This window comes from Paralichthys olivaceus, chromosome 17, assembly GCF_024713975.1.
Source record: "Paralichthys olivaceus isolate ysfri-2021 chromosome 17, ASM2471397v2, whole genome shotgun sequence".
NCBI lineage: Eukaryota > Metazoa > Chordata > Actinopteri > Pleuronectiformes > Paralichthyidae > Paralichthys > Paralichthys olivaceus.
In genome coordinates this window covers 20,217,291-20,244,198 of record NC_091109.1, presented here as the reverse complement: position 1 = coordinate 20,244,198, position 26,908 = coordinate 20,217,291, and the positions used below count along the sequence as shown (strand labels likewise).

The 26,908-nt window shown below is 38.2% G+C and overlaps 4 protein-coding genes across 18 annotated transcripts in view; 1 reads left to right on the top strand and 3 right to left on the bottom strand.

Annotated features, from left to right (window-relative positions):
* The window catches only part of dpp6a (dipeptidyl-peptidase 6a), a 158,629-nt gene extending 151,682 nt beyond the window's left edge, over positions 1–6,947 (top strand). For all 6 annotated transcript variants that reach the window (XM_020103215.2, XM_020103218.2, XM_020103217.2 and 3 more), the window contains 9 exons: positions 987–1,094; positions 1,931–2,000; positions 2,520–2,714; positions 3,040–3,094; positions 3,200–3,299; positions 3,971–4,029; positions 4,129–4,201; positions 4,289–4,362; positions 5,237–6,947. In XM_020103215.2, the coding sequence (XP_019958774.1) occupies positions 987–1,094; positions 1,931–2,000; positions 2,520–2,714; positions 3,040–3,094; positions 3,200–3,299; positions 3,971–4,029; positions 4,129–4,201; positions 4,289–4,362; positions 5,237–5,386 (884 nt within the window). In that variant the 3' untranslated portion in view covers positions 5,387–6,947. The remainder of the gene's footprint in view (positions 1–986; positions 1,095–1,930; positions 2,001–2,519; positions 2,715–3,039; positions 3,095–3,199; positions 3,300–3,970; positions 4,030–4,128; positions 4,202–4,288; positions 4,363–5,236) is intronic.
* Positions 695–10,298, bottom strand: ggh (gamma-glutamyl hydrolase (conjugase, folylpolygammaglutamyl hydrolase)). Of its 3 annotated transcripts, none has more exons than XR_011238952.1 (11): positions 10,139–10,298; positions 9,863–9,971; positions 9,721–9,771; positions 9,275–9,359; positions 9,039–9,177; positions 8,601–8,707; positions 8,328–8,418; positions 8,101–8,235; positions 7,825–8,002; positions 5,218–5,768; positions 695–2,744 (listed from the first exon to the last, which is right to left on the bottom strand). XR_011238952.1 is itself a non-coding variant. In XM_020103219.2 (9 exons), the coding sequence occupies exons 1-9, from the start codon at positions 10,266–10,268 to the stop codon at positions 7,884–7,886; spliced, it is 966 nt and encodes a 321-aa protein (XP_019958778.1). In that variant the 5' UTR covers positions 10,269–10,298; the 3' UTR covers positions 7,171–7,883. The 3 variants fall into 3 exon arrangements, 1 of the variants encoding a protein (XP_019958778.1); XR_011238951.1 differs by having other exon boundaries at positions 5,218–5,356; XM_020103219.2 differs by lacking the exons at positions 695–2,744; positions 5,218–5,768 and having other exon boundaries at positions 7,171–8,002.
* Positions 10,299–10,378: 80 nt separating this feature from the next.
* LOC109639623 (apolipoprotein D-like) lies at positions 10,379–13,037 on the bottom strand. 2 transcript variants are annotated; one of them, XM_020103193.2, is made up of 5 exons: positions 12,256–13,037; positions 12,047–12,164; positions 11,844–11,965; positions 11,650–11,738; positions 10,379–11,570 (listed from the first exon to the last, which is right to left on the bottom strand). In XM_020103193.2, the coding sequence occupies exons 1-5, from the start codon at positions 12,390–12,392 to the stop codon at positions 11,335–11,337; spliced, it is 702 nt and encodes a 233-aa protein (XP_019958752.2). In that variant the 5' UTR covers positions 12,393–13,037; the 3' UTR covers positions 10,379–11,334. The 2 variants fall into 2 exon arrangements, with proteins under 2 accessions (XP_019958752.2, XP_019958753.2); XM_020103194.2 differs by having other exon boundaries at positions 10,389–11,570; positions 12,047–12,151; positions 12,261–13,037.
* A 152-nt stretch (positions 13,038–13,189) lies between these two features.
* The window catches only part of LOC109639611 (collagen alpha-1(XV) chain-like), a 48,551-nt gene continuing 34,832 nt past the window's right edge, over positions 13,190–26,908 (bottom strand). For 4 of the 7 annotated variants that reach the window (XM_069512534.1, XM_069512535.1, XM_069512538.1 and 1 more), the window contains 30 exons: positions 26,616–26,669; positions 26,259–26,294; positions 25,969–26,094; positions 25,471–25,530; positions 25,340–25,366; positions 25,164–25,208; positions 24,788–24,850; positions 24,369–24,404; positions 24,190–24,273; positions 24,034–24,099; positions 20,143–20,205; positions 19,709–19,798; positions 19,525–19,560; positions 19,341–19,394; positions 18,959–19,015; positions 18,736–18,795; positions 18,588–18,629; positions 17,509–17,592; positions 17,349–17,376; positions 17,128–17,196; positions 16,890–16,915; positions 16,682–16,780; positions 16,443–16,596; positions 16,272–16,357; positions 16,010–16,138; positions 15,591–15,638; positions 15,425–15,487; positions 15,015–15,212; positions 14,816–14,931; positions 13,190–14,731 (listed from right to left, as the gene is read on the bottom strand). In XM_069512534.1, coding sequence (XP_069368635.1) covers positions 14,530–14,731; positions 14,816–14,931; positions 15,015–15,212; positions 15,425–15,487; positions 15,591–15,638; positions 16,010–16,138; positions 16,272–16,357; positions 16,443–16,596; positions 16,682–16,780; positions 16,890–16,915; positions 17,128–17,196; positions 17,349–17,376; positions 17,509–17,592; positions 18,588–18,629; positions 18,736–18,795; positions 18,959–19,015; positions 19,341–19,394; positions 19,525–19,560; positions 19,709–19,798; positions 20,143–20,205; positions 24,034–24,099; positions 24,190–24,273; positions 24,369–24,404; positions 24,788–24,850; positions 25,164–25,208; positions 25,340–25,366; positions 25,471–25,530; positions 25,969–26,094; positions 26,259–26,294; positions 26,616–26,669 — 2,301 coding nt within the window. In that variant the 3' untranslated portion in view covers positions 13,190–14,529. The remainder of the gene's footprint in view (positions 14,732–14,815; positions 14,932–15,014; positions 15,213–15,424; positions 15,488–15,590; positions 15,639–16,009; positions 16,139–16,271; positions 16,358–16,442; positions 16,597–16,681; positions 16,781–16,889; positions 16,916–17,127; positions 17,197–17,348; positions 17,377–17,508; positions 17,593–18,587; positions 18,630–18,735; positions 18,796–18,958; positions 19,016–19,340; positions 19,395–19,524; positions 19,561–19,708; positions 19,799–20,142; positions 20,206–24,033; positions 24,100–24,189; positions 24,274–24,368; positions 24,405–24,787; positions 24,851–25,163; positions 25,209–25,339; positions 25,367–25,470; positions 25,531–25,968; positions 26,095–26,258; positions 26,295–26,615; positions 26,670–26,908) is intronic. The other 3 variants (XM_069512537.1, XM_069512540.1, XM_069512536.1) reach the window with 2 other exon arrangements.

Here is a 26,908-nt window from a genome sequence, read left to right as displayed (position 1 = left end):
TGTCCAAGAGCCAAGTCCGGCTTGATGGAAGTAATCACATTACTCCTCACAATGGATGTACTCATTAAATTATGAGCTGCCCAACAGCAACATCAGCATGCTGTAATTTCATTACACAGTGTGTGTGTGTGTGTCATGTTTTATCAACATGATGTCGCCGCCCTGACTGCGTTAAAAGTCTGCAGTTTGATTTTATTACTGCCAATTATGCAGCTGTTTATTTTGTGGGTAATTCAGTTTATTCACTTGTACGGGTTGTTTCCACACTGACAGGTTGTTCTGCCGTTAACATCACTGACATTTTTAACGAACGCAACGTGTCGTTGGGAGACTGTTGATCAGTGAACACAGAGCGACGCTGCCTGCGTTCATAGTGTTTCCTGTTTCCCCTCTGACTTCAGCTTTCATTGCTATCAAAGGCAACGAGCCGGCTGCACAAACCACCTGTTACCTGCTGAATAGGCACAGCTGCTTTCTCTTTTTTAGGACAAACTCCGGAGAATCCAGGTCACAGATTCAGCTGCTCTCATTTCTGTTTTATTTATTTATTTATGTCTGGTGTGGATTAGTTGAGGTTCATGTTGTAGGATTGGAAGGATTCTGTGTGTGTGTTTGTGGGGGGGGGTTCTTGTTTGAAATTAAAGACAGGGCTTCACACATTCTTTTCAATATTTGAATTAATGAACAAAGAAAGAATCATTGCAGTCAGGTTTTTATTGTCACTTTCAAATCATCAAGGTGATAAATATGTGAAAATTAACAAAAGAGCTGAAGAAGACTGAAACACATTTTCTGTTGTTTAAAAACTTTTAATATATTTAGTTTGATATTAAGTTTTTTTTTTATTGTTTGTCTTTCTTTAATTAAAAGGTATAATTTGAAGTTACTGGGTTGCCGGGGATCACACAACAATAACTCACCGTGGTCTCAGCTGAACTTTAAACCACGTATAAATTATAAACTGGTTTCTTATTTCTTGTCTGCAGGTATCACAGAAGTCTATAAACTGGAGAGCAACGAGAACCTGAGGCTGACCTTGGATTCCATGCAGATGCCCACGGTGGAGTACAAGGAGATCAACATGGATGATTACAGTACGTGTTACACAAAAACGTGACAATGAAATAATGTAAATGATCTCTGTGTCTGCGTTAATGTAGAAATGTGTTTTAAAATTTGGTCACATGTTCATTTAAGTTACAATAACGAAACATCGCAGTCTAAGTTAACGATCACTGTCACGTGAGCGTAAGAGAGATCTCAGAAAAAGTACTGTCCAGAATTGAAAATGTGCATAAAGTTTCTGTGGAGTCAAGTCTTCTCCGAGGATATAAGGATATTATGTTCACAGTGACACGACAGCAGAAAATGCTCTGCAGAGAATAACATCACTTAGTTCTGTACGAGGAGCGAGCAGCTGCTGGAGGCACTTATTTGAAGTTATTGCTGCCAAAGGAGGTTCAACCAGTTATTAAAATCTAAAGGTGCACCAGCGCTGTCAGTGTTTAATGGATGTGTTCAATAAAAACCCAAAAGATAATAAGATGATATATAAGATGCGACTCAGTTATTAGCTTATTGTTTTTGTCTATTCTACTGATTCTCTCATTTCATGACAAATGAATGTAGAAAAAAGCTATTTTACATTTTTCTCCCGCTGTATTAAACTGTGATGTTTTAATTATAATTTAATCTGAAAACACATCAGTCAAGCTGCCATGAGGGTAGAATCTTTTTTTACTTCCTGCAATTAAAATGTTTCTCATTTGTTTTAGCGGCTCTCAATTAATTCGATTTCTGAAAAATACATTAGTTGACGCACAGCTTGTGATTATTGAAAGATAGCGAAAATGTAGAAGTATTAATTAAATGTTGTGTTTTATCAGTCTTCATTGAAGTGTGTTTATTTTGTTGTGTGTCTGCCTCACAGCTTTGTCGATGCAGATCCTCAAGCCCGCAGGCTTCGTGGAGACGTCGCACTACCCGCTGCTCCTGCTCGTGTGAGTATCTGCACGTTTTCACGCATCGGAGAAGTTTGCGCGATGTGTTGTTCTCGTCGACGGACATTTTCTGGACAAAACTTTAAGCAGACGTATTAATCAAACACAAGAATGTGTTGTCTTTAGATGGATAATGATTTCACTGCGGAGGAAACTTTCCCTGCTGTTCTTCTTATTCTTTCATTAGCGTTTTGTTATTTTACTCTGTAACTCACATCTCAGCTTGGCCTTCTGTGCTCTGCATGAACACGTCTGACTCCCTGCATGCCACATTTTTTTAATCCTAAAAAGTTTACCAAGATTTCTTGTCTGAGAACATTTTGTGAAATCTTTGGTCAACTTTCCAATCCTGCGTAATGATGCCAGAGAACCCATCATTAAGAAATACAACATGATATAATATACACACTTATATTTATACTTACAATTATATTCAAATAAAACAAATAGAATGTAAGGAACAAACTTTTTTCTGTAGAAGTGTGTGTGTGTGATCAGTCTGTGCTTGTTAATGTGCAGCGATGGGACACCTGGTGGTCAGATGGTGTCAGAGCGGTTTCTCATGGACTGGACCACGGTGCTGGTGAGCAGCTTCGGCGCCGTGGTGATGCGCTGTGACGGACGGGGCAGCGGCTTCCAGGGAACCAACCTGCTGCACCGCATCCAGAAGAAAGTGGGCGTGTTCGAGGAGCAGGATCAGAAGGATGCGCTCAAGTATGTGCGGAGCGTTTTCATCTGGTCTTCCTGAAAACACCAAGAGTAGACGGGTGTTAAATAGATATTTGGATTCCAGAGATTTGTTTAGGACAATTAAAAGAAAACATATAGAAGATGTTTAAAAAAAAAATTTAAAATATGGATTGAGTAACTTAAAATGTTGCAAAAACAATATGACCACGCTGCTGTTTTGTTTTTATCTGTGTATCACTTTTCAAGTTAACTTACTGAAGCAACGGAATGATTAAAAGTTCCTCAAAAACAAGTTATATTACGACAAACGATTGATTCCCTGACGTGAGCCTATGTTTGTCTGTTGCAGTTTTATTTTGAAAGAGCCCTATATTGACAAAACCAGAGTGGGAGCTTTTGGACAGGTAAGAGGGCGTGTCAGTGTGGAGCTGAGAGGAATCGAACATGTGTCTGTGAAACTTAAGTTCTGTGGACGTCACCGTCTGTGATAACGTGTGTGTGTGTGTCAGGTATATGGCGGCTACGTGACCAGCTTGTTGGTCAGCGGCGAGGAGACTCCTGTGAAATGTGGAGCTGTGCTGTCGCCCATCACAGACTTTGAATTATACGGTGAGCGGTTTGCAGCATAATGTTACATCTGTATTAACATCTGTGTCGTAAACAAATACAGTTTTCTCCGCTGCGGCCGCGCTGTCGGGAAGTCGTCAAAAAAAGAGGGAAACGATGGAGAGATTGTGAATCTGTCACCCGTAACCCTGCAACTGGAAGTTAAATATAAACATGAACAGCGTGAGGAAAGAGCCGGTGCAGATACACCGAGAACCCAATCAAACAAAGATAACCACCCGGGCCTCACCTCAGCTACCAAAGGAATAAAATGTGTGAAATGCAGAATTGTGCGTGAGAGGAGGGTGAAGGAGAAAGAGGGACGGAGAGAGGGATGGAGGACGACAGCAGTTTTGTAGCCGTAGATTCACCGAGTCAGGAAACGGCAAATTAAGGAGTGGCTGGTTTCGGCGGTGGGACGAATTTCTCATCTATTTGATTTCTCTCGCTTTGCCGGAGGGGGCGAGAGACACGCGGTGACACGGTGTGAGTTTAGAATTGCAAATGATGTCGGTCAACGGCAGCTTAGAGACTTAACAGTATGTTCATGTGGGAATATATTTGAATGTGGAGAAGAAAAACCTGAAAATGTCGACTTCAATTCCTCAGAATGTTCAGAGAAAAACTTGAATTTTAATTTAAAGACAAGTACTAATTGCATCCTTTATTTCCAGCCTCTGCATTTTCAGAGAGATATCTCGGGTTGCCGAAACCTGATCCACGCGCATACGCAGTAAGATTTCATTATTTCAATTTTCACATCTCAAATTCCAGTTGATTATTGTGAAATCCAGCTGATCTCATTTGCTTCTGTGTGTCTTTTACTCTGCAGATGGCAAATTTAGCACATAGAGCTTCTCAGTTCATGGACAAGAAGTTTCTAATCATCCATCCGACGGCTGATGGTAAGTCGAGAATTATTGAAACGCGCAAAGAAAATATTAACGAGAAAACGTAAATCTCTCGAGTTTTTTTTTCTTCTGTATTTGCAGAAAAAGTTCATTTCCAACATACGGCAAAATTCATCGCACAGCTCATCAACGAAAAGGCCAACTACACTTTACAGGTACGTGGCTCTACGCTGCACATCCACTTACTCTCTCCGCTCGTCTTTCTTTCCCTCGTTCACTAAGTCTCAAACCTTCCGGGACGTCTCGGTTCCAGCGAGGATCCCGGAGCAGGCGGAGGATTAGCCGCTAACAATGCCTTTATTCCACATAATGAGATTATGAGACCTCGGTGGGCAAACTGCATTAACACCAGCACTAATCCAATTAAGATACAGTGAAGAGCGGCTGGGACGTTCATCGGAGCTCGTTATTGACCAGCGGACGAGTTTCTTTGCTCACGCACATTGACCCGGTTTCTCCAGCAGCTTCTAATAGATGTTAGGTCAACACGAGTAAACACGATTACTCAGTAAAAAATGTGTTAAGCTCATGAAATGAACGTCCCATTGGTGCTGAATTCATTTCTGATTTAAAGAAAATAAATTATAATTTAAAGGGGATTTCTTTTTTTAATTGAAAACCAGTTGATTGGACAATAAATGACTAAAACTTGAGCTTTTTACTTTAGTTTACACGAGTTGGCACAGCTGTTCAACTCCTTATTTCCTACAATAGAAATATATATATATATATATATATATGTTTAGGGTTGTTAGAAGAATTCAAACTTCAATACTATATAATTCCAAGTGTTTAACAATCAGATTTTCAACCCCAGGCTGAACTAAAGAAACAGAACTGACCTCAACCGCTTGGTTTTTTATGTGTACATCAATCCCTCACGTTTTTAAAGAAAAGTATTAGATGAACAACTTTTTTCTTGTTATTGTGGTATCGTAAGTAGTATGAAGTACTTTATGGTGTGTTTGTGAGATTGGGAACTTTAACAAGTTGTGTAATAATGTTCTCACCGTTCTCTTGTGGTCTCAGATCTACCCAGACGAAGGCCACTTCATCCACAGTGAAGCCACGAGGCAGCACCTCAGTCAGTCCCTGGTGAACTTCTTCGAGGAATGCTTCAGGCTACCGGAGCGAGTGTTTGAGGAGGCTCTGGAGGAAGAGAGTGAAGATGAGGGTTAGCTTGGCCTTGCTGGGCTCCTGCGCCCCAGAGCCTCCCCGCCCATACAGTCATCCACCACAACACTGGCGTCCAATAGTCCACAATATGCAACTCTCATCTGCTCTTTCCATTCGTTTTGGTTTCACATTTGGACTCCGTCCGTGTCCACATGTCGAACTTGAACTGCCCCCTCCAGCAGACGACGGATCTACTCCTGCGTCCCTCCTCCTCGTTTTGTGCCCTGAGTTTGAATCCAAAAAGCCGACAAAAGACCGCCGACTTGACGCGATGTTTTGGAATATACTGACCGACGTGACAGGAAGCAGTCTCCTTCGCAGCAGGACGGACCAGCTCCTCCAGAGCAGTGGAGAGGAAGCATCGGCTCTCACACAGACTTTGACGCTGTGAGGAGAAGGAACACCGTGCAGCACATAACTCGAGGGCTTGTATATTGATGGAAATCAGACGCCCGGTGGGGAAAAAAACGCTTCTGTGGGGCATCTGGAATCGTGCGGATGCAGGAAATGTAACTATTTTTAAAGTCGTGAAGAACTTTCCTTGTTGGACTGTGGTCGTGTCCGTTGTTCTTATGTAAAATAGCACACAAACGTTCACTCAGCTATTACGGATACATTTTCTTTTTGGATTCCATGTTTGCCCTGATGTTGGTTTCATCTTGTCGCCTCATGTATTCCAGTTGAAGCTGTCTGAATTCTCTAGCTGGCAAATTGTTTGGAAGAAAAGAAACTATTAATGTTCATTTTAGATTGTTTTGACCTGGATTTAACAAACGATCTTAAAAACAGAAACTTGTTTTAGTCACTGTGCCTTACTTTGTCAGAAAACATCCTGCTGTGGGATTCATTTTATTGGAGTGGTTTGATGTTTTGGGAAATTTATTTATTCGCGATTTCTTCCTAATCGTTTCAGTCACGACAAAAACAAAGTTACGGCCACCAGCTAATTAGCCTAGCGTAAAGACCGAGGCAGAGCTAGTTAGGTGAGTTAGCTGTTGATCTGCAAACTAGCTTAGCTAGCAAGGAAATACATCTTCACACGTACAGAACCTGCATGCATCATTGTGGTGAAGAAAACGTTTGAGCGCTTCACAAACCACAGTGTTTGTTATCGAAAGTTACTTAAACTTAAATCTGTGAATGTCGAACACGTAGGCGTGTTACATCCTGAGAATTTATGCATTTGTATATAAGGGAAAACTTGTTCTCTTTACAGCCCGAGTCATTGAAATACAGAATATAAAATGATGAATTACTGAGGCACAAGTTTCATTTCCCATTTTTCTATTTTTTCTTTTTAATTGAATGGTCATTCGTGTTTCGTTTCAGTGCATGTTCAGAGGTTTTTTGCAGCACTATCCCTGATCAGTTCCACATGGTAATTTTGACATCTTGAATGTTCCTTACTGGATTGCATAAATTACATTTCCAGTAGTATTGTGATTGAGAACCCAGTCTCGTCAGCTTGATGTGTAAATGTTATTCAAATATCATTTTATTCTAAATAGAAAAAAAAACAATATTACCTGAGTGTTATTTGTGCATAAAAGCATTTTGGAAATTACATTTGACTTTTCATTTCTCTTCTCCTGTTGCTGTCCTTGACTTTATTGGAAGTGGACTTTATAAATGCCGATCGTAAAGTTGAACTCTCTTGTCCGTGGTTGAGGACTTTTTCAAGACGCTTCTATGCTTTGTAATCCAAAAGCATAGAAGGAGATTAATGGCAGATTGTGGCATGAAGGTAAATGTTAGAATAAAAAAATAGATATTTTATCAGCGTACAATGTTTTTGACTCATTTGTTTTATTTCTGATTCTTTGTTATATATTTTTTGGAAGTTCACAGCAAAACAAGTGTCACATAAAAGGTAATAAAGTATTTCATCATTAAAAACACACTGAATGATAAAAGTATGCATTGATGCATTTCTTTACAAGTGTATTGATTTATAAATAATTTGATTAATAATTTAATAAAATGATTTTTCAAATTATTGACCTAAATGTATTAAAGCACTAGTTTATAATTTACATCCAATTTTAGACTTTGTGAAATATTTTATGTTAAAACTAATTAATAATTCATTAAATGCTTTGTTGCGATTTCTGTGACACTTGTGGGCCTCGATAGGAAGCAGCAGAACCCAATGCAACATTTACAGGTTATCACTGTTATAACTTTTTGGAATGTCAGCATCACAATGCACCAATTCAAGAAATTCAACACAAAAACTTTCAGGCTAAAATTCCTAAAAATGCTGCTACATGCATTGTCTGCTATGGAAAAGTAATATCAGCTGTGAACGAGCTAAAGAATCCACAAAACATCATCTGAGTAATTTTAAATCCTACACTGCATCAAGATTGATGCTGCACATGTTTTTGCAAATATATCCTTTTTCCATTTAAGGCAGCAAATAAAAAAAAAAGAAGAATTACCTTTAAAGATTCACAAGTGATAATGCAGCCAATCAGCGGCTCAATGTGGAAAAGCGACATCAGAAGAAATATGTCTGCTCGAAGGCGCTCTGGTGCCCAGTGTAAACGGGGTTGTAGTTGTATATCAGCGCTTTGTTCTCCCCCTCCTCGGACTCAAAGCTGTGAAAGTTCTTCCTGGCTGCGGGGAGACGAGACGATACTAAATATTCACATCAAGCTCCATCGAGCAGCGACTGACTATTCAGAGGAAGAACCAGAAAATAATGGTTTTCATACCTTCGCTGACGAAGAACTCGGCCATGTAGAAGCTGGTCTTGACGGCCGATGGAGTGTGTGGAATGTAAGGCCTCGTCCATTCAAATGCATTTTTCTCTGGATGCCACTGCGTCGCATAAATTGGGTAATCATACGCTGCGGAAAGGTAAACAAAGAGGAAGGACTGAAACACTTCAGTAGGATTTATTTTGCTTGAATATATTAAAGTGATGCTGCATCATAGCTACCTTCCACTGTTGACGCAAACTCGATTTTCCCGTCCGTGTTTGTGGAGAGAACTTTGTAAAACTTCTTCAGTTCCTCGTTGGTGTTGTAAGTCTGAAAGGAAAGTTACAATTCACCACATTAAACTTGTTGAACTCATTAAACCCTGTTTTCTTTGAGCTTTTTATGTTGTCAGAAAATGATTTCAGGGGTTTTCACTGAAATGTTTACTAAATGTTGCCGATAAAGTTTCACGATGGAACATTTTATTGTCATATCAGAAATGGACGACTCACCAACATGGCCAGACTCCACTTGTGAGAGTTTTCTGTCAGGGGCTCAGAGGCCAGATCGTTCATGAGTTCAGCTGGGAAGCCTTTAAACAGCCGGCTGTCTTTGGTTTCTAGAGGTGAGCAGTAACATTGAGATCATTTATAACAAACTATGTGTTCATTAGCATTTTCTAAAGCACGATTAAAGCAGATAGAGACGTTTACTTTTGCAGTAAATTGATCAAACAATCTCCTAAGACATTTCTAAATAAAGGAAATTGGCATCAACAGAATAATTTTGCCAAAAATGAACATTATATAAATCTAGTTACGGAGATAAGATCATAGAAAAGTTAGAATTAAGAAATGAGCGTACAGTTACAGTTAAAACCTGGATCATGCAGAGCAAACAATATCTACACGCGTCCACACAAACCTGATTCAAGAAGAGTAACCACGTACCGTTAGTGAAGTCCAGAGGCAGTGACACACCACTTGTATCGGTGTGCGTCAGTAATGTCTTCCCACTCGTCAAATACATCAGCTGCTCAAACCCGAGACACGTTCCCCACACAGGGAAGTAGTCGCCTCTGCTGTTTGCCTGAAACATCGCGGGCACACACACACACACACACACAGTTTGCAACGTAATCCAACATCAACGGGTTTAGATCTGGTTATGATTTCAAAGAAATTACCTGAAGAGCAAGCTCATAAAAGATTTTTGCAGCTCGTTCATAACCAGATGAGATGATGCTGACCCCCCCGCCTGGGTAAAGGATCCTGTTAAAACACACAAGACACAAACCCTGAAGCCTTGAGCCGACAAAAGCTGAAGTGAAAACACTGATGAAGTTATCTCGGTATGTAAAACTGGCATCACACGTGACGCAGAAGAAAAATCTTGAAAAATCTACGAGAAATTACAGTTTTTCGTAGAAACAAACAAATAAAAACTCAAACCTGTTTTTAATCCCAAAATGTTTCTGTTAAGTTTTAAATACAGATATTTTTTTTGGGGACATAATCTTTACGAATATCATTTCACAGGAAAAAGGTTTGTTCTGTTGAATCAAACTGATGTTTATATGTTTTAATTTGTGAGGCTGTATTGTTTGACTTGAAATGATGCTAACACACTTACCCATTAATGGAGTTGAACAGGGCCTGGTACTCCTCCAGGGTCTGGTTAATCCTGCAGGAGCAGAGGAGATGTGCAGTGAGAGGTCACGTCACCAGCTCTCTGCAGAGATGGTTCTAAAAGTAGTTCATTGGTAGAAACTCACATGACGGGGACGACCCTCGCTCCCGCCGCCTCCAGGAACTTCACATAGGAAGCAGCGATGTACGAGCTTCGATTAGGTTCGGGTGAAAAAACCTCCTGAGCCAGAACCCCTGAGAGGAAAACACACTTTAAACACGAGCCCGCAGCCGAGTGAGTCCACGTGCGTGTGGTGAGCTAACAACACAACAATCACACACAGGGGTGGGTGGGGTGGGGGGGGGGGTTAGCTTAGCTTAGCTTAGCTTCAGTGAAAGAACGTGACGACGTGAAAACTCACCCACGATGGGTCTGTCGTTCCTCTTGGCCGAGGAGTGAAACGGGAAACACAGCAGAGGAAGAAGAAGAAGCATCGGAACCATCATGATCCTGAAAGCGCAACAAACATCCGCTCGTTTCACCGCCGCCATTAGCCCGCTGCGCTTCCGGTTAGCTTCAAAACAAGAGCACGCCTGCTCGGAAATAACCTCGGTTTTTTTTTTTTAATAAAAAACAATAAGAATTAACTTGTGTGATATTTGTTTAAATCGTGTTTATTGATCCGTTTCAATTGTATTAAAGCTGCCACGTCCATTTAGATTGAGGGGGAAAAAAATTATGAACAGAATGAAACTATTCCAGTTTGTGAAAAGACATTTGAATTAATTATTTTAAAAAAAAAGATCTGTATTCAAACATTCTGAGATTTAAAAAAACTCAGTTTAATAAAAAAAACAACTCCTTTGTTAGTACAGAGCTCCTGAAGACCCAAAAGATGAGTGTGCACACTGTCATCATGTGGAAACAAGATAATGATCAAAACATAATAAATCATTTGAAATGTTTTAGTATGTTAAGAAATGAACAAACTAAATAAATAAATCAAACCTAATGTTGTCGTCAAAGTCAGTGCAGATATTAACTCTGTGTGCACGACTTATTCATCTTGTAAGATAATAAGTTCAGGGGCTCCGTAGTTCTGAAGTCAACATTGAAAAACCTTTTTTTGTATGTTTTGTTTGTTTGTTTTTTTTAATCATAATTTATTAATCAGTTACTCTCTTACGAACTTCAATGAATCAACATCTTGGATGCATTATCAGAAGAATACAAGTTCTTATAATTCAACCATGATAAACACCCAGAAACCTCAATGTACTATCTTGGAGAGCGAAAAATGTGTTTAGGATTTACAGGAAAACCTGACATGATAAATAGGAACATTTAAATTGAATTATAGAAACAAAAACATAAATGTACGGATCAATTACAATTGACAGATGTAAATAAATTCCTGATGTAAATATGCCAATACTATAGCTTGTGAGCTGTAGACACTTATGTTGGTTTATATCCAGTCTTTACATCTAGTATAGTCTTAAAACTCCTGACAACATGATTATTTCACAGCCCCATGTTACGCCTATGCACTTAACAAAGTTTTTACACTGACTGAAAGAACGTAAACAGCAGAGTTTAAAAAGTAAGGATCCTGCTTCAGGTCATGACATCACAACCAGTCTGGTTTGTAACTGTCAGCCTGTTTACGTCTACACCAGCAGCAGTCAGCTCATCGTGGAGTCTGCCGACCACGTCCTCCGGCAGCGCCCGAGTGCGAGCCAGGATCCAGGCGAAGTCAATGTGGAAAAGACTAAAGTAGTCGCTGCAGGAGTAGACCAGAGCGTACGACTGGTAGTCTGTGGAGAGAACCCAGTACGGAGCATCTGGAACACCTGGATCCAGAAGTAATAGTAAAACACAGAATAGTAAAATTTTACTAAAATTTAAAAAATGCATCTGAAGTTTGCTCACCTTTAAAGAAGCTCACATCCAGCATGGCAGGGTGAGATGGGTCTTTAACTCTGGCAACGCCTTCGATGGAGTTTATCTTCCCATTAGGTCTTTACAGAGAGGAAGAGAGGGGGGGGGAAGAAAGGGGCACTTTACATTAATGATTGATTCATATATATTCTAACATAAGAAGTCAAAATAAGTTAAATCCTTACAGCAACTCTGCATTGTGAACTCTGACTGTCCCGTCAGCGAGAAGAGAATAAGTGGCCTGGACACATTTTCCTCTCTCAAACCGAGCCGGGAGCTTCTCCGCCTCGTACCAGGTTCCCATGTACTGGAGGAGAAACAGAACAGAGCTAGTTCGGCTGTTGCTGAGCGATTAAACAAAACAGAAAAGAAAGACTCAGTGTTTTACCTTCGTGACGTTGAAGTTCTCTTGAACTGACGGCTGAGGGCAGACGCCGAGGTGGAAAGACTGAGCGTCGGTGGCCACGGTCGTCAGCAGGAGCACGAACAGCACCTTCACATCGAAGCTAGAGGAGTTAAAGTGATGAAGAGTGGAACACCAACTCAAACATTATCATTATATTACAAATATTATCATTAAATTACAGAAAAACATACAGTACCTGGAACTTCTTCATGTTCAAGTCGCTGGAGATCCTCCGATACAAAATCAGAAGATGTGACGTGAGAGCAAACTGTGCAACAACATGTGCTCTATCATTCAGCTCAGTGCAAACTTTGTTTCTTCTGCACATCCGACCTTTGGAAGTCAAATGTGTTTGAAGAGCTAAACTTCTGTCAACAGAACCTTTAACCTTCAGTTCAATCACATTCAGCACAAACTACAGTTTAATAATTCGGCCTTCTGCTGCTGCCTCCCGGGAAGCTGTTGTTTAGGCTCGAGCTGAAAGTAACAGCTCATTATTTACGTTCTGAATTATTCATAATGTAGTCGGCTAAATATTAAAGATAAAAACTGGCAACTTTAAAGGTCTGGAGGTTTTGAACAGTAATAGTTAAATGGATCGTTTTTCATTAGTTGAATTACATGTGGCCTTTTGTTTCCTAATTTTCTGATGCCGATCATTTGCAGGCAGTAAAACGCCAGATAATTAACCAACATTTGTAAAGAAGGAGATGATTAGCTGCTGGTAAACACAGGCATAAAGATACAAGAATAAAAACTGTTTAAATGCAGGTTTGCATGTGTTTTATGAGGAATTAACATCGTCACAGCCTCCAGGATACACAATGTGTTTTGGAAAATTACTCTGAAAGTAAATGTAACTGGATGTCTCTAAGTTGGCAGAGCAAAGATGGAAGTAAACCATTTTTTAATTTTATTTTTTTTGTCCTGTTTATATCCAGACACACATGCACACATTGCAATTACTTTAGGAACCAAATTTAAGTTGTGTAATTAAAGATCATTGAAAAGAGAGTTAAGGGCTCAAAGGAAATAAAACCACTGTTTCTCTTTTAATTGAAAATGTGTGTTTGTTCAGATTTGTTTTTATATTCTCTCCTGCGCTGAGAATGAAACAAGATCAGGTTATGAAAAGAAAAATCTTTATTCAACAAAGCACCAACATTTATACAAAAACATGTGCTCTCACTTTCACCAGCATGGACTTTATAAAGTTTTGTTTTTTGGTTATGAAAATATTTTTTTGCTTGTTTATATTGTGTGCATTTTTTGTTTTGAGTTTGTCGACATTCTCCAGAAAACTATGAGCTAAAAAAAAAAAAAAGAACTGTACAAAATTAAATGTCAAAAAAGTGAGGAAAATAAAAAACAGTCATTTGACAAACAATGAACGATAAATTACATTCTTAAATTTAATCATTTGATTTCATGTTATGTGCTGTGACGGTATAAATAAATCAAAATGGATTTAAATTAAATAGGCTATAAAGAAGAGGAGCTGCTAAGGAGTGAGATCACCGAGGTGTAAGAAAAGCTAAGAACACATTCAAGAATGAAAATGTCGAACTAAAAAATATTTGTAAAATGAAGTACAGTGCAACGATATTTACTTTGGCGGCAACACTGGTCGTCAGGTCGTCCTGCTGTTGGACGAGGGACGAGCTTTAAGGTCTGGCTCTTGAAATGTTGAGTAAACTTCTCCTGAAATTCTTGACAAATATAAAAACAAAAAAAACTATATCCGTGACAACAAAACAACAAAAGTCGCATTTTGACGCTTCCGTTGAAAAGTCTTTGGAGATCTCTCAGGGCAGGTTTCAGGTTCAGGTGCACATTTCTGCGGACAAGTGTGTCCTCGGTCTCGACGTTCAGTCTTTTGAAGAACGACGAGACAAATGCAAAAGAGACGTCTCATCCTCAACACACCCGGGTGACTATGTGAAGCCGTTTGTGTTGCTTTGTTTGATTCTCGCAAACTGACACAAATTAAAGGTGCCGCATTTATCATTTTAACAGTAATAAGTTATTTACTTTGAAAGGACAGCGTTAACGTCTCGAATTACTACGATCATCGCTACGAAGACTGGCAGCCGCCATCAGGCTCTGCTGCATTTTACATTATGTGCCACAACAGCCGAGTTAATGGGAAATCTATCATGTTACTTTACAACACAAACGGAAATTCTTTTGCAAGGAATCCTCAAAAAGTAGCGTCGACTTCACATCACGATAAATCTCTGTTTGTTACTGCATCTGAATCTTTCTCCTCAGAAAGTGACGTGAGGAGAAAAACAAGTATAAACATCCTGTTTTGTAAAAGACGGGGTTTCCTGCCACAAAATGCGACACATAGCACCAACCATGTGCTGAAAATGACGTTCTTTCCCAGAATGTTCCACGGCGGCGGAGACGGGTTCCTCGGTGGAGTGGTATGGGGCGTCGTCGGGGGAGGGTTGGGACGGGATTTAAGGGTTTTTGTGGGTCTCTATGCAAAGGACGATGTACTCGTTGGAACAGCTTCGCGTCTGCTGGCCCAGGAGCAGCCCTGAAGTCAGGCTGGACGACTGACCCATGACGGACACGTGATCCGCTCGCCACGTCTCACAGTGTTTGTCCACCACACGGAAACCCCTGCTGGTGGAGCCGTGCCAGATGTTCTTGTGAGGCCTGGCAGGTAGAGGGCAGAAGATATAAACTTGACAAATTCAAGGGAACAAACAAAGAGGCGTGCAGTCATTAAAGTTTACTGACCAGAAGGGGTCGGCTAAAACGTCCCGGCCATCGAAGGAGTAGATGGGTATCCGGGAATTTATTGGTCCCCCGTCGCCGTTGAAAATCCCCCGCCAGTTCCTGAACATCACGTCTCCCTGAGAGACGACACAGAGCGGGTGAGACACGCAGAGGTGGAGGGTGAACCCCTGACAGACATTGAAAAGGGGAGCAGACTCACCCTGAGGTTGGTGACAGGCAGAGTTTCACGGAAACCAGGGTAAACCACATGGACCAGGTCCTGCCTGTGGGCGGAGATGAAGGCGCGGTAGTTCGGAGCCAAACCCATCGCCTTGGCCTGCTCGTAACACATGCGGTCGGCCGTGTCGAGCCCCATCAGGCCCCCAGAGTGAGGCTGGTTCAAGGCCACCAGGTTGAGCTGCAGGGAGAGGGAGCAAAGGTCCAGTGTTACTCTGGGGATTTGGATTAGAAAATCTGATAATGATAAATATGCTGTGAAAACATTTTGAAGTTAGTTCAGCTGTCTTTTAAAAAATAAAGGGGCTTGTAGCATAATATGCTACAAGAACTCACTTCAAACTTAAATGCAATCATTCATTCAGAATAATAGTATGTGTGATTTCAACTCACCCTCTCTTTAACTGAACTTATTCTTTCCACCGTGTCTCCTCTTATCTGATATGCTACTCGAGGCTGGAGGAACAGAAAACAGATGTTATGCAGATGAGCATCGGCCTGTGCAATATTTCCCAACAGCACTTTAAAAGTAAAAGCCATAAAAATGAGCAACACGCACCTCATCTTGTGGTATGATGTTACTGGAGAGGTAGATCAGGCTGCCGAGCTGCGACGAGGAAACGAAAGAAAAATCAAGGTTGTAAAACTGGTTCCGTATGTTGAGCTTGCGATGTTTAAATCTGAAAACCAGTCTGTCTATTGCATTATATATCAAACACACACACTTCAAACATTTTCTGAATAGTCAAATAAGTTATAAACATTATTTAAAGAATGAAAAATCTCAGTGAGACTGATTTTCCTCTCTCTGCTGATTGTTTAGATTTAGACGAATTGTAAAACAGCCTGTTTAATAGTCTGACATTCATGTACACATTTCATTTTCAAGTTTAGCGTTGATGATGCCTTGATGTCTTCTATTTGTATTTAAAGTCTACAGATTAACTCTAAAAGTTCAACACTGGTCCGAGTGTTTACCTGTATCTCTTTCCATCCCTGGGAAACCTTGAGGAAAAGACTTCCTGTCGTTGTGACGTACGCCAGAGTTCCCTCTGCGTCCCTGACCGTGTTCTGCATCATGCTCTCACGAGTAGAAAAAGTTTGCAGCTGAGAAACAAACATGGAGAAGTCCAGTCACATGTGGAGGAGGTTCAGTGGTTGAATATTCATATACAGTAAACTCTGTACATGTGTAGCAGCGTGTATACAAACTGTGTGTGGCCAGAGGAAACACACTTACAGGTGCTAAGCTACCAGAGGTTCCAGGAGGTCCTGGTGGTCCAGGAAGTCCAGGAGCGCCAGGAGCGCCACCGATGGTCATGCCAGCTAGAACAAAAACATCATACTTCATAAAACCTCAATAGATTAATAAACAGTATTAAATCCTAAAAGTACGGCCGACGTGTTGTACTTGAGCCGTATCTTGTGGGTGTCACAGAGGGTCCTGGAGGCCCCGGTGGCCCAGGAGGACCAACAGGACCAGTTCTCCCATAACCTGGGACACCAGGTGAGCCGGGCACCCCAGGGTGGCCTGGAGGGCCCAGCACCGACTCGCCTTTCGGACCCTGAAACATGGCAGGAGGGAGTTTCTGAGTTTAGTTGTCAATTCTCTGTCAGAAAGATGATGCGGTTGTGTATCCGTGGACTCACCACCAGTCCTTGTCTACCGGGGATACCTGGCTGCCCCATCATACCGGGCTCTCCCTTGTCTCCCTTCTCCCCTTTCATACCCTGGTCCCCTGTTGGCCACTGTGATCACAGACACAGACACAGACACACAAACAAAACCTGAGTCTCATGGAACATTAAACCAACAGGCTCCAAAAACAAAACCAGAAGACTTTGGTTTGACACGTACCCAGGCTCCTCTGGCCAGGAAAGTATCTACAGAGGAGAAAACACAGTGAGAAGCAGAGAAGGAATTATTATAACTTATGAACAAACATTTAAAATATATTCTAAAAATGAGAAATCACAGCAGGAAAAACTGGAAAATTACAAAAAAAATTTCTCTAAGGTGATATTTAAAGTTTGTATTTTTTTTAGACATTGTGTATTTAATGCTGTTAAGTATTAATTCTAATGTGCTGACTCACTCTGTGGAGCTGGCATCCCAGGAAGGCCTCTGTCTCCCTTCTCTCCTTTTAATCCCGTCTGACAGTTTCCTTGGAGACAAAAATAAATAAATCAACACGATCCTTGAATCCATGAAGTATTTTTTAAGGATCTTTCATTGTAATAATATCCAGAATAATATATTATATTATTATTTTGTAATCCATACTTTATAGTAAATGTGGAAAATAAACCAACGTACCAACTGCAATGCTTCCATTGGGATTAAGCTGAAAAATACCAAGCAGAAACATTATATATTTAAAAATACTAAGAGTACTTCAAATGATCACGTATTAGTCCGTTGAGTTAATATTATAATCCACATGCAGATTGCTACGATATGTTGATTTTAAAACTACCTCAGTTGGTTTATGACACCGAGCCTTCACCTTTCCAGACTGGATGTGAAGCATGCAGGAGTATGATGGGATCCTTGAACAGTTCTGAGTGATGACATGTTAGAGGAAGTACCGATGTTACACAGAACCACATGCAGGTTAGAGGAAAGATGTGCAAAGGAAACCAAGTTTGAAAGAAAGTTTGCGTTCAGGGACCTGAAGGAGACGACGAGGAAGTCAGAGGGGAATCATTGAATTTTCATTTGAATCCATAGATGAGATTATGCAGGTGACTGAGGTGACTCTCTACTAATCCGGACAAAATCTTTTATACAACTTGTGTCAGAGAAAAGTGAAATCACACCACGTCTGACGCCTTCCGCTGTTTCAACGTGTACACAGTGAAAAACGTTGATTATTAAAAAGTATGATCATCGTAGATAGAAACTCTGAATGAAGTGTTTACCAATCAGTGGTGTTTCATTCTCTGACACAGGCTGAGGTAAAAGGTTTTATTAACACATGCTTTAGTAGCAATATTGATGAATACAGTGTATTCAGAAAGTACTCAGACCCTTTTACTTTTTTTTTTTCTTACATTTTATTATGTTGCAGCTAAAATCATTTTTCCCACAAATCAATCTACTCTCAATTTCCTAGAGTAGCAAAGCAAAACATTTATTAGAGAGGGAAATTGAAATGTCCCACCGACACAAGTATTCAGACACTTTACTCAGCACTTAGTTGAAGCAGCGATTACAGCCAACGGTCCTCTTATGACTCAACAATCTGATCACACATGGACATTTTCTGCCATTATTCTCTTCAGATCCTCTCAAGCTCTCTCGGGTCAGATGGAGGACAACCATCGCCAGGTCTCCCCAGAGATTTCATCAATTAAACTTTGCTCAGGTAGATATTCAAGGTGCAGAAACATCCGTCCAGTGTCAGAGCAAAGAGTCTGAATACCTTTTTCCCTTTATTATAAGTTGAGTGCAGATGAATGGGGGGATAAATGAGATCAAAAGAGTTTTGCACGAGGCTAAAAAAAAGTGAAAGGGTCTGAACATTTTGTGAAAAAACTGTAGACACAGACTTACAGCCATTTTGCAGTGGGGTCTGGGAGGGACGGGGAAAACTGTCTTCAGAAACCAGAGCAGAGAGGATTTAGAAACATGTACACAATGACACGAACAAAGATATATATCTAGTATATATGAATGAAAGTATGTGAGTGTACGTTCTTACTCCTTTGGGGCAGTTGAACATTCCCGGGCGGCCCGGCGGTCCAGGAGGGCCTGGAGCTCCCTTATTAAGATGATTAAACAAAAAAGTACAGAGATTAAAAAGGGAAAATTAGAAGCTATACAACATATTATTGTACTTTAACTAATTAGGTTAAAAGAAATAATAGCATTCTGGACATTTGTGAGAGTTTTCACTCTTTATCCCAGCCTGGTGTGTGACTCACCTGCAGCCCAGCAGAGTCCCCTCTGTCTCCTTTTTGTCCCATCGGGCCTGGACGACCCTTAAAAGACACACACACACACACACACACACATTATCCACAATCATCCAAAACAACTACATGTAAAGCTAGATTGTCTTTAACACTAATGATTCCCACAGGGACATTTGGGAAATTGGGTAGTTTGTCGACTGTGCGATTTCATTTAACGTAAAAGCTTCTCCAACAGCAGGTGTTCTGGACCTAAAATCATGTGTGGGTGTTTATCACAGCAGACAAACAATTGCTTTTTGAAAAGAACCTGAACCTGTTTCAAAGAACCAACGATTTATTTAGTTAATATTGAAATCACACTGGTAATGTTTGGTGAGTTCATGGTGCTTACAGCTCGTCCAGGAAAACCAAACTCTCCTTTTGGCCCTGGGGGTCCCACAGGTCCCTGTAAAAAACAAAACAAAGGGACTGATTGTCTTAAATATATATTCAGTGTTTCTGTTTACAAACAGCATAAAAACCCAGAAATTTGAATTGAGTTGAATTTGCTTCCTTTGCTCAACGTCAAGGCTTACTTGAACACCAGGGGGTCCAGCTACACCGTTATCTCCCTGCAAACACAAATACATTTTCTCTGATATGTGCAGTTCCATTGAAAAGGATTTAAATTTGTGTTAATATTAAAATCCTTGAGAACATGTGCATGTAAAAGAGGAATAAGGTTAAAAGTTTAATAAACAAAAGAAGGGGAGGTATAACCTTGACTCCCTTGGGTCCCGCAGGACCAGCCAGGCCTGACACCATGGCTCCGTCTGCTGCCATGATAAATCCTGGCTCGCCCTTTTCACCCTGCAGGAAAGTAAACAAACAAACAAACAAACAAGCCACTGTAGCCTGAGGAATACCAAGTGCATGTACAGAAATATGAACTCGCATTAAACTAGGAAAGTGTTGAAAATTAATGACACAAATCAAATGTTTACTTCACTCATTTAATTTGCTTCGAGCAAGAGCGAGAGAATAGAAGAGAAAGCCTTTATTATTTGTACAGAGGAAAGTAGTGCAATGAAATTAGAGGTGCAAGGACATTTATAAAGAGAACAAGTTTAAAATCTGACAAAAGACACAAACCAACAAATAACCAACAAAATAAAAATACACAACTAATATAGATGCGCGTCTATATCACTTACTCTAAGTCCTGGAGGTCCTTGAACACCTGGCAAACCAACGTCTCCCTTTGGACCCTGTGGTCCCTGCAAACATTCAATTAAAGTTAAACTCAAACTGAAATAACTCCTCATCTGTACGGAAGTGTGTTGCATTGACTTGAAAAAAAAAACAAACCCGATTTTTCTGAGTAATTTATTTTTTAGTTTGTTTTTTTGAATAATTTTTTCTATTTTTCTGACAAATTTTTTTTGTTACTGTTTTTCTGAGTATTTTTTTTTCTTTCTGTTTTTCGGAGTAATTTTTTTTTCTTTAGTTTTTCGGACTAATTATGTTCGGACTAATTATTTTCAGTTTTTCGGACAATTTAAATTTTTTCTGTTTTTTCGGAGTAAAGTTTTTCTTCTTCTGTATTTGGGACAAATTATCTTCTGACTAATTATTTTTAGTTTTTCAGACAATTTAAAATTTTTTTTCAGTTTTTCGGAGTAATTTTTTTTCTTTAGTTTTTCGGACTAATTATGTTCGGACTAATTATTTTCATTTTTTCGGAGTAATTTTTTTTTTTTGTTTTTCAGAGAAAATTTTTTTCTTCTGTTTTTAGGACAAATTATGTTCAGACTAATTATTTTCAGTTCTTCGGACAATTTAAATTTTTTCTGTTTTTTCGGAGTAAATTTTTTTTCTTTTGTTTTTCGGACTAATTATGTTCAGACTAATTATTTTCAGTTTTTCGGACAATTTTAATTTTTTCAGTTTTTCGGAGTAATTTTTTTTCTTCTGTTTTTGGGAGTGATTTTTTTCTGACTAATTATTTTAAGTTTTTCAGACAATTTAAATTTTTTCTGTTTTTTCGGAGTAATTTTTTTTTTCTTCCGTTTTTCGGACAAATTATGTTCAGACTAATTATTTTTAGTTTTTCAGACAATTTTAAATTTTTTTGTTTTTTGGAGTAATTTTTTTTTCTTCTGTTTTCGGACAAATTATTTTCTGACTAATTATTTTGAGTTTTTCAGACAATTTAAATTTTTTCTGTTTTTTCGGAGTAAATTTTTTCTTCTTCTGTATTTGGGACAAATTATTTTCTGACTAATTATTTTTAGTTTTTCAGACAATTTTAAATTTTTTTTCAGTTTTTCGGAGTAATTTTTTTTCTTTAGTTTTTCGGACTAATTATGTTCGGACTAATTATTTTCAGTTTTTCGGAGTAATTTTTTTTTTTTGTTTTTCAGAGAAATTTTTTTTCTTCTGTTTTTAGGACAAATTATGTTCAGACTAATTATTTTCAGTTCTTCGGACAATTTAAATTTTTTCAGTTTTTCGGAGTAAATTTTTTTTCTTTTGTTTTTCGGACTAATTATGTTCAGACTAATTATTTTCAGTTTTTCAGACAATTTTAATTTTTTCAGTTTTTCGGAGTAATTTTTTTTCTTCTGTTTTTCGGAGTGATTTTTTTCTGACTAATTATTTTAAGTTTTTCAGACAATTTAAATTTTTTCTGTTTTTTCGGAGTAATTTTTTTTTTCTTCCGTTTTTCGGACAAATTATGTTCAGACTAATTATTTTTAGTTTTTCGGACAATTTAAATTTTTTCTGTTTTTTCAGAGTAAATTTTTTCTTCTTCTGTATTTGGGACAAATTATCTTCTGACTAATTATTTTTAGTTTTTCAGACAATTTAAATTTTTTTTTCAGTTTTTCGGAGTAATTCTTTTTCTTTAGTTTTTCGGACTAATTATGTTCGGACTAATTATTTTCATTTTTTCGGAGTAATTTTTTTTTTTTGTTTTTCAGAGAAAATTTTTTTCTTCTGTTTTTAGGACAAATTATGTTCAGACTAATTATTTTCAGTTCTTCAGACAATTTAAATTTTTTCAGTTTTTCGGAGTAAATTTTTTTTCTTTTGTTTTTCGGACTAATTATGTTCAGACTAATTATTTTCAGTTTTTCGGACAATTTTAATTTTTTCAGTTTTTCGGAGTAATTTTTTTTCTTCTGTTTTTGGGAGTGATTTTTTTCTGACTAATTATTTTAAGTTTTTCAGACAATTTAAATTTTTTCTGTTTTTTCGGAGTAATTTTTTTTTTCTTCCGTTTTTCGGACAAATTATGTTCAGACTAATTATTTTTAGTTTTTCAGACAATTTTAAATTTTTTTGTTTTTTGGAGTAATTTTTTTTTCTTCTGTTTTCGGACAAATTATTTTCTGACTAATTATTTTGAGTTTTTCAGACAATTTTAAATTTTTTTTCAGTTTTTCGGAGTAATTTTTTTTCTTTAGTTTTTCGGACTAATTATGTTCGGACTAATTATTTTCAGTTTTTCAGACAATTTTAAATTTTTTTGTTTTTTGGAGTAATTTTTTTTTCTTCTGTTTTCGGACAAATTATTTTCTGACTAATTATTTTGAGTTTTTCAGACAATTTAAATTTTTTCTGTTTTTTCGGAGTAAATTTTTTTTTCTTCTGTATTTGGGACAAATTATCTTCTGACTAATTATTTTTAGTTTTTCAGACAATTTTAAATTTTTTTTCAGTTTTTCGGAGTAATTTTTTTTCTTTAGTTTTTCGGACTAATTATGTTCGGACTAATTATTTTCAGTTTTTCGGAGTAATTTTTTTTTTTTGTTTTTCAGAGAAATTTTTTTTCTTCTGTTTTTAGGACAAATTATGTTCAGACTAATTATTTTCAGTTCTTCGGACAATTTAAATTTTTTCAGTTTTTCGGAGTAAATTTTTTTTCTTTTGTTTTTCGGACTAATTATGTTCAGACTAATTATTTTCAGTTTTTCGGACAATTTTAATTTTTTCAGTTTTTCGGAGTAATTTTTTTTGTTCTGTTTTTCGGACAAATTATTTTCTGACTAATTATTTTAAGTTTTTCAGACAATTTTAATTTTTTCTGTTTTTTCGGAGTAATTTTTTTGTCCTTTGTTTTTCGGACTAATTATGTTCAGACTAATTATTTTCAGTTTTTCGGACAGTTTTAATTTTTTCAGTTTTTCGGAGTAATTTTTTTTTTCTTCTGTTTTTCGGAAAAATTATCTCCTGACCAATTATTTTCAGTTTTTCAGACAATTTTTTTTTTTTTGTTTTTTGGAGTAATTTTTTTTTTCTTCTGTATTTCGGACAAATAATTTTCTGACTAATTATTTTCAGTTTTTCAGACAATTTTTTTTTTTTTGTTTTTTGGAGTAATTTTTTTTTTCTTCTGTATTTCGGACAAATAATTTTCTGACTAATTATTTTCAGTTTTTCAGACAATTTTTTGGGTTTTTTTTGTAATTTTTTATTCTTTTGTTTTTTAGGAGTCATTTTTTTCTGTTTCTTGGAGTAATTATTGTTTCTTTCTGTTTTTTCGGAGTAATTTTTTTTTCTTTAGTTTTTCGGACTAATTATGTTCAGACTAATTATTTTAAGTTTTTCAGACAATTTTAATTGTTTTTGTTTTTTCAGAGTAATTTTTTTTTCTTTTGTTTCTCTGAGTAATTTTTTTTCTTCTGTATTTCAGACAAATAATTTTCTGACTAATTATTTTCAGTTTTTCAGACAAAAACAGAAGAAAAAAAATTTACTTCGGTTTTTCGGAGTAATTTTTTCTTTTGTAAAACAGAAAAAAAATTACTTAGAAAAAACAGGAGAAAAAAAAAAATTTCCCTGGAAAACCAAAAAAAAAATGTACTCTGAAAAACAGAAGGAAAAAAAATACTCCTAAAAGCAGAAGAAACATTTTTTCCGAAAAAACAGAAGAAAAAATATTACTTCGTCATATCTGTGTTTACATGTGTCATGTCCTTTATTTGCATTGTTTCAAACTGGAGAAACATGGATGTTACACTCTGCAAATATCCAACAATCTTCTGATATACTTCAAGAGGACTTTCTCTATGAAGGGTGTTGTTCTTCCTGATACTCACTGCAGATCCCTGAGCATCCAAAAACCCTGAGAAGTTGAAGGCACCGTCTGTGTCGTTAAGTAGAAGCTGAAGAAGACACAGAAGCACAGTGTGTGAACTTCCTCACTGAACATTGTACAGCTCCACCCTGCGTAGCTGTAGTCAGGTGCTACTTACATCCTGGAGGTTGACGATAGGTCCTGGAGGTCCAGGTGGTCCTGCAGGGCCAGGAATACTGAGTCCGTCTCGTCCCATCTCCCCCTGTAGTACACATTTGATATTTAACACATTTTAGCAAACAGCAACATGGAGTCACCTGAATGTCGGAAGTGTCTGTGCACCTGTGAGTATCTCACCTTTTGTCCTGGATCACCTTTGTCCCCCTTTGCTCCCTGCACATGACACAGAATAAAGCAAAATCAAACATACAATTGTTTTCTGTCACTATTGTTGTGATTTTCACAGGTTTACACATAATTATCATGTAGAAGGACAAAAATAAACAGTCCAGATAGAATCAAAAAGGCTCTCTGGTAGCAGTATATTTAACAGAAGTATATGCTGAGGTACTTCTTTGCAGTTTAAGAGGGGACTTTAAAGAAGCCGTGTTTGTGAAATGCTTCTTTTCTTGTTGACATTTTACACATTTAATTTGGGATCCAGTCATGAACCTCGGTCATTACATGTTTAAGCTCATGAAGATTTGTGTGAAAGTTGACATTTTAATGAAACCATTAATCTATTGATGTGTCTGTAAGTGGATCCATTTCCTGACCTCTGCCCCTTTCAGCCCCTCCAGTCCTGGAAACCCTGGTCGTCCTGTAACACCTGACTCCCCCTGCAGAGGCAACGAAGAATCATCCACCACGCTCCATTCATTAGATTAGATTAGATTAGATATACTTTATTCATCCCACAACAGGGAAATTTACACACATCACAGACACGATGATCTCATGGTAACATGCATTTCTTATATTCACATTCAGCCAGTAAATATGAAAAATAAATAAATAAATAACAAAAGGACTTGACACTGAATATTCCTGTCTGACTCTTGCATGACACAGTCCCTCTTTTCTAATTTGCAGAAACACATCTGAGCGAGCGGAGCAGGAGGACGGCTGAGATAACGGCCACAGCACACTCACCTTTTGCCCTGGATTTCCTGGAGCGCCGTCTAAACCGTCTTTACCCTACAAGAGGCAAAGATAAACCAGTTTAAAATTCAAGATGCTCACTCCTCTGAACTGTAGAATTAAATATATCTGTGTCAACAACAAAGGGAAGCCTGTGAATAAAGTTTAAAGTAACTAATGAGCCTTACATTTGGTCCTGGAGCTCCAGGAAGACCCTGTGGAAAACAGAGGTAGATTATAATTTGTGATGCAACAAGTTGACTAACGACATCAAGAAAATACGTGACGACAAAATATGGAGCAGACACGATCACTGTACCTGTGGACCTGGGGAGAAAGTGGAACCTAAAGCACCCTGCATCGCAGATCCTTCCAAGTCCTGCAAAACAAATCATGGAGATGAGGTCACACCCACACAACCTGAGAGAGCAGATCATTTGGTGCCATCACAAATTAGTAAAAGGTCTACATAAAATAACCAGGTGACTTTGACGCGTATGTCAAAAATTTTAAAAGCATGTTTTTATGTGCTACTCATTTCAAGCTAATCTAGAAATATGAGAAATAAAAGCAAGGATTCTGTAGATACGTATTTGGGAGAAATGTTGTCAATCAAAAAAGTTTGATTCTTAAACATAACTTTAAATAGTAAATCCAGAAACACTGATAAACTTGCAGTGGTCTCGTTATTTGTTTCCAGAGAAGTAAGTATAGATATGATGCTAGAGATGTCATCTTTATTTATTAACCATTAGTCTTGATCATTAAAACTAATATTGTCAGTTTAACAAAAAAAAGTATCCCAGTCAAGCTGTACCTCATAGTCCAATGTGAAGCCTCTTCCAGGGGGTCCGGGGGGGCCCGGGGGACCCCTGGGACCGGGCCGCCCTTCTGGACCCTCTGACCCTGGAAAGCCTGGGATCCCTGCAGGGCCCTGATCTCCCTGAGAGACGGATGAGAAATTGAAAATGTTGATTAAACCATTTTCAGAACTGTATAAAAAAAAAAAAGAAGTTGTAATGTGTAAATACCTCACAAAACCCAGTGTAATTATAACCGATATTAGCAGTAATGGCGGATCACTGCAGGGAAATAATCAAATCCTACCTTTGGTCCTGGTTGGCCGCTCACACCAGGGGCTCCCTGTTAACAAATAAAATACAATCACAGCACATTAACTACAGCGACGACAGGAGAGCGAACGTGTTTCTGTTTTGCACAAAGCAGCGACACCCCGGAGACCCTGAGCTTTATTAGTCTGCAGGGTCCCCTCATTAGCAGCGTGGCTCCTGTGTCAGGTGGTTATTTAGATTGTGAGTATCTGTTTTTGCTAACGGAGCAGTAAGAGCCCGGCTCAGGGGAAATTAGAGACACAAGCAGGAGCCACACGAAGGTTTAGGTACGTTCACATAAGAGGAAATAACTCCTTTTCCCATAAAACACTGCAACAATACTACACCTCACCTTGTCTCCCTTCTCCCCAGCAGACCCTGGATCTCCATCTTTTCCATCCACTCCCTGCAAGAATATTTCAGGATTTAGCAAAAAATTAAAAATAAAAGCACATATATTACTTAAATGCAAGAGTTGTGTTATCATTGCTACCAACCATACGTACGCTACGTACAAGCCATCGAGGATAAACTGGGTCAAATGAGGCCGTAATAAAACAAAGCTGATAAGTTCCCAGAAACTGAGGCCAATAAACTTTTTCTGAACTTTAACAGTGAAGTGGATTTTGCAAAAACACGTGAGTC

Bases quoted from the DNA above. Each gene is read 5' to 3' on its own strand.
- ggh (XM_020103219.2), bottom strand. From the start codon at position 10,268: ATGGCGGCGGTGAAACGAGCGGATGTTTGTTGCGCTTTCAGGATCATG. The intron at 9,772-9,862 runs GTGAGTTTCTAC...CTGCTCCTGCAG, and splicing joins GCGAGGGTCGTCCCCGTCAT to GATTAACCAGACCCTGGAGG. The intron at 9,360-9,720 runs GTAAGTGTGTTA...GTGTTTTAACAG, and splicing joins CTGTTCAACTCCATTAATGG to GATCCTTTACCCAGGCGGGG.
- LOC109639623 (XM_020103193.2), bottom strand. From the start codon at position 12,392: ATGTGCAGAAGAAACAAAGTTTGCACTGAGCTGAATGATAGAGCACAT. The intron at 12,165-12,255 runs GTATGTTTTTCT...TAACTCCTCTAG, and splicing joins ATGAAGAAGTTCCAGGTACT to CTTCGATGTGAAGGTGCTGT. The intron at 11,571-11,649 runs GTGAGCAAACTT...TTCTGGATCCAG, and splicing joins GGATGTGAGCTTCTTTAAAG to GTGTTCCAGATGCTCCGTAC.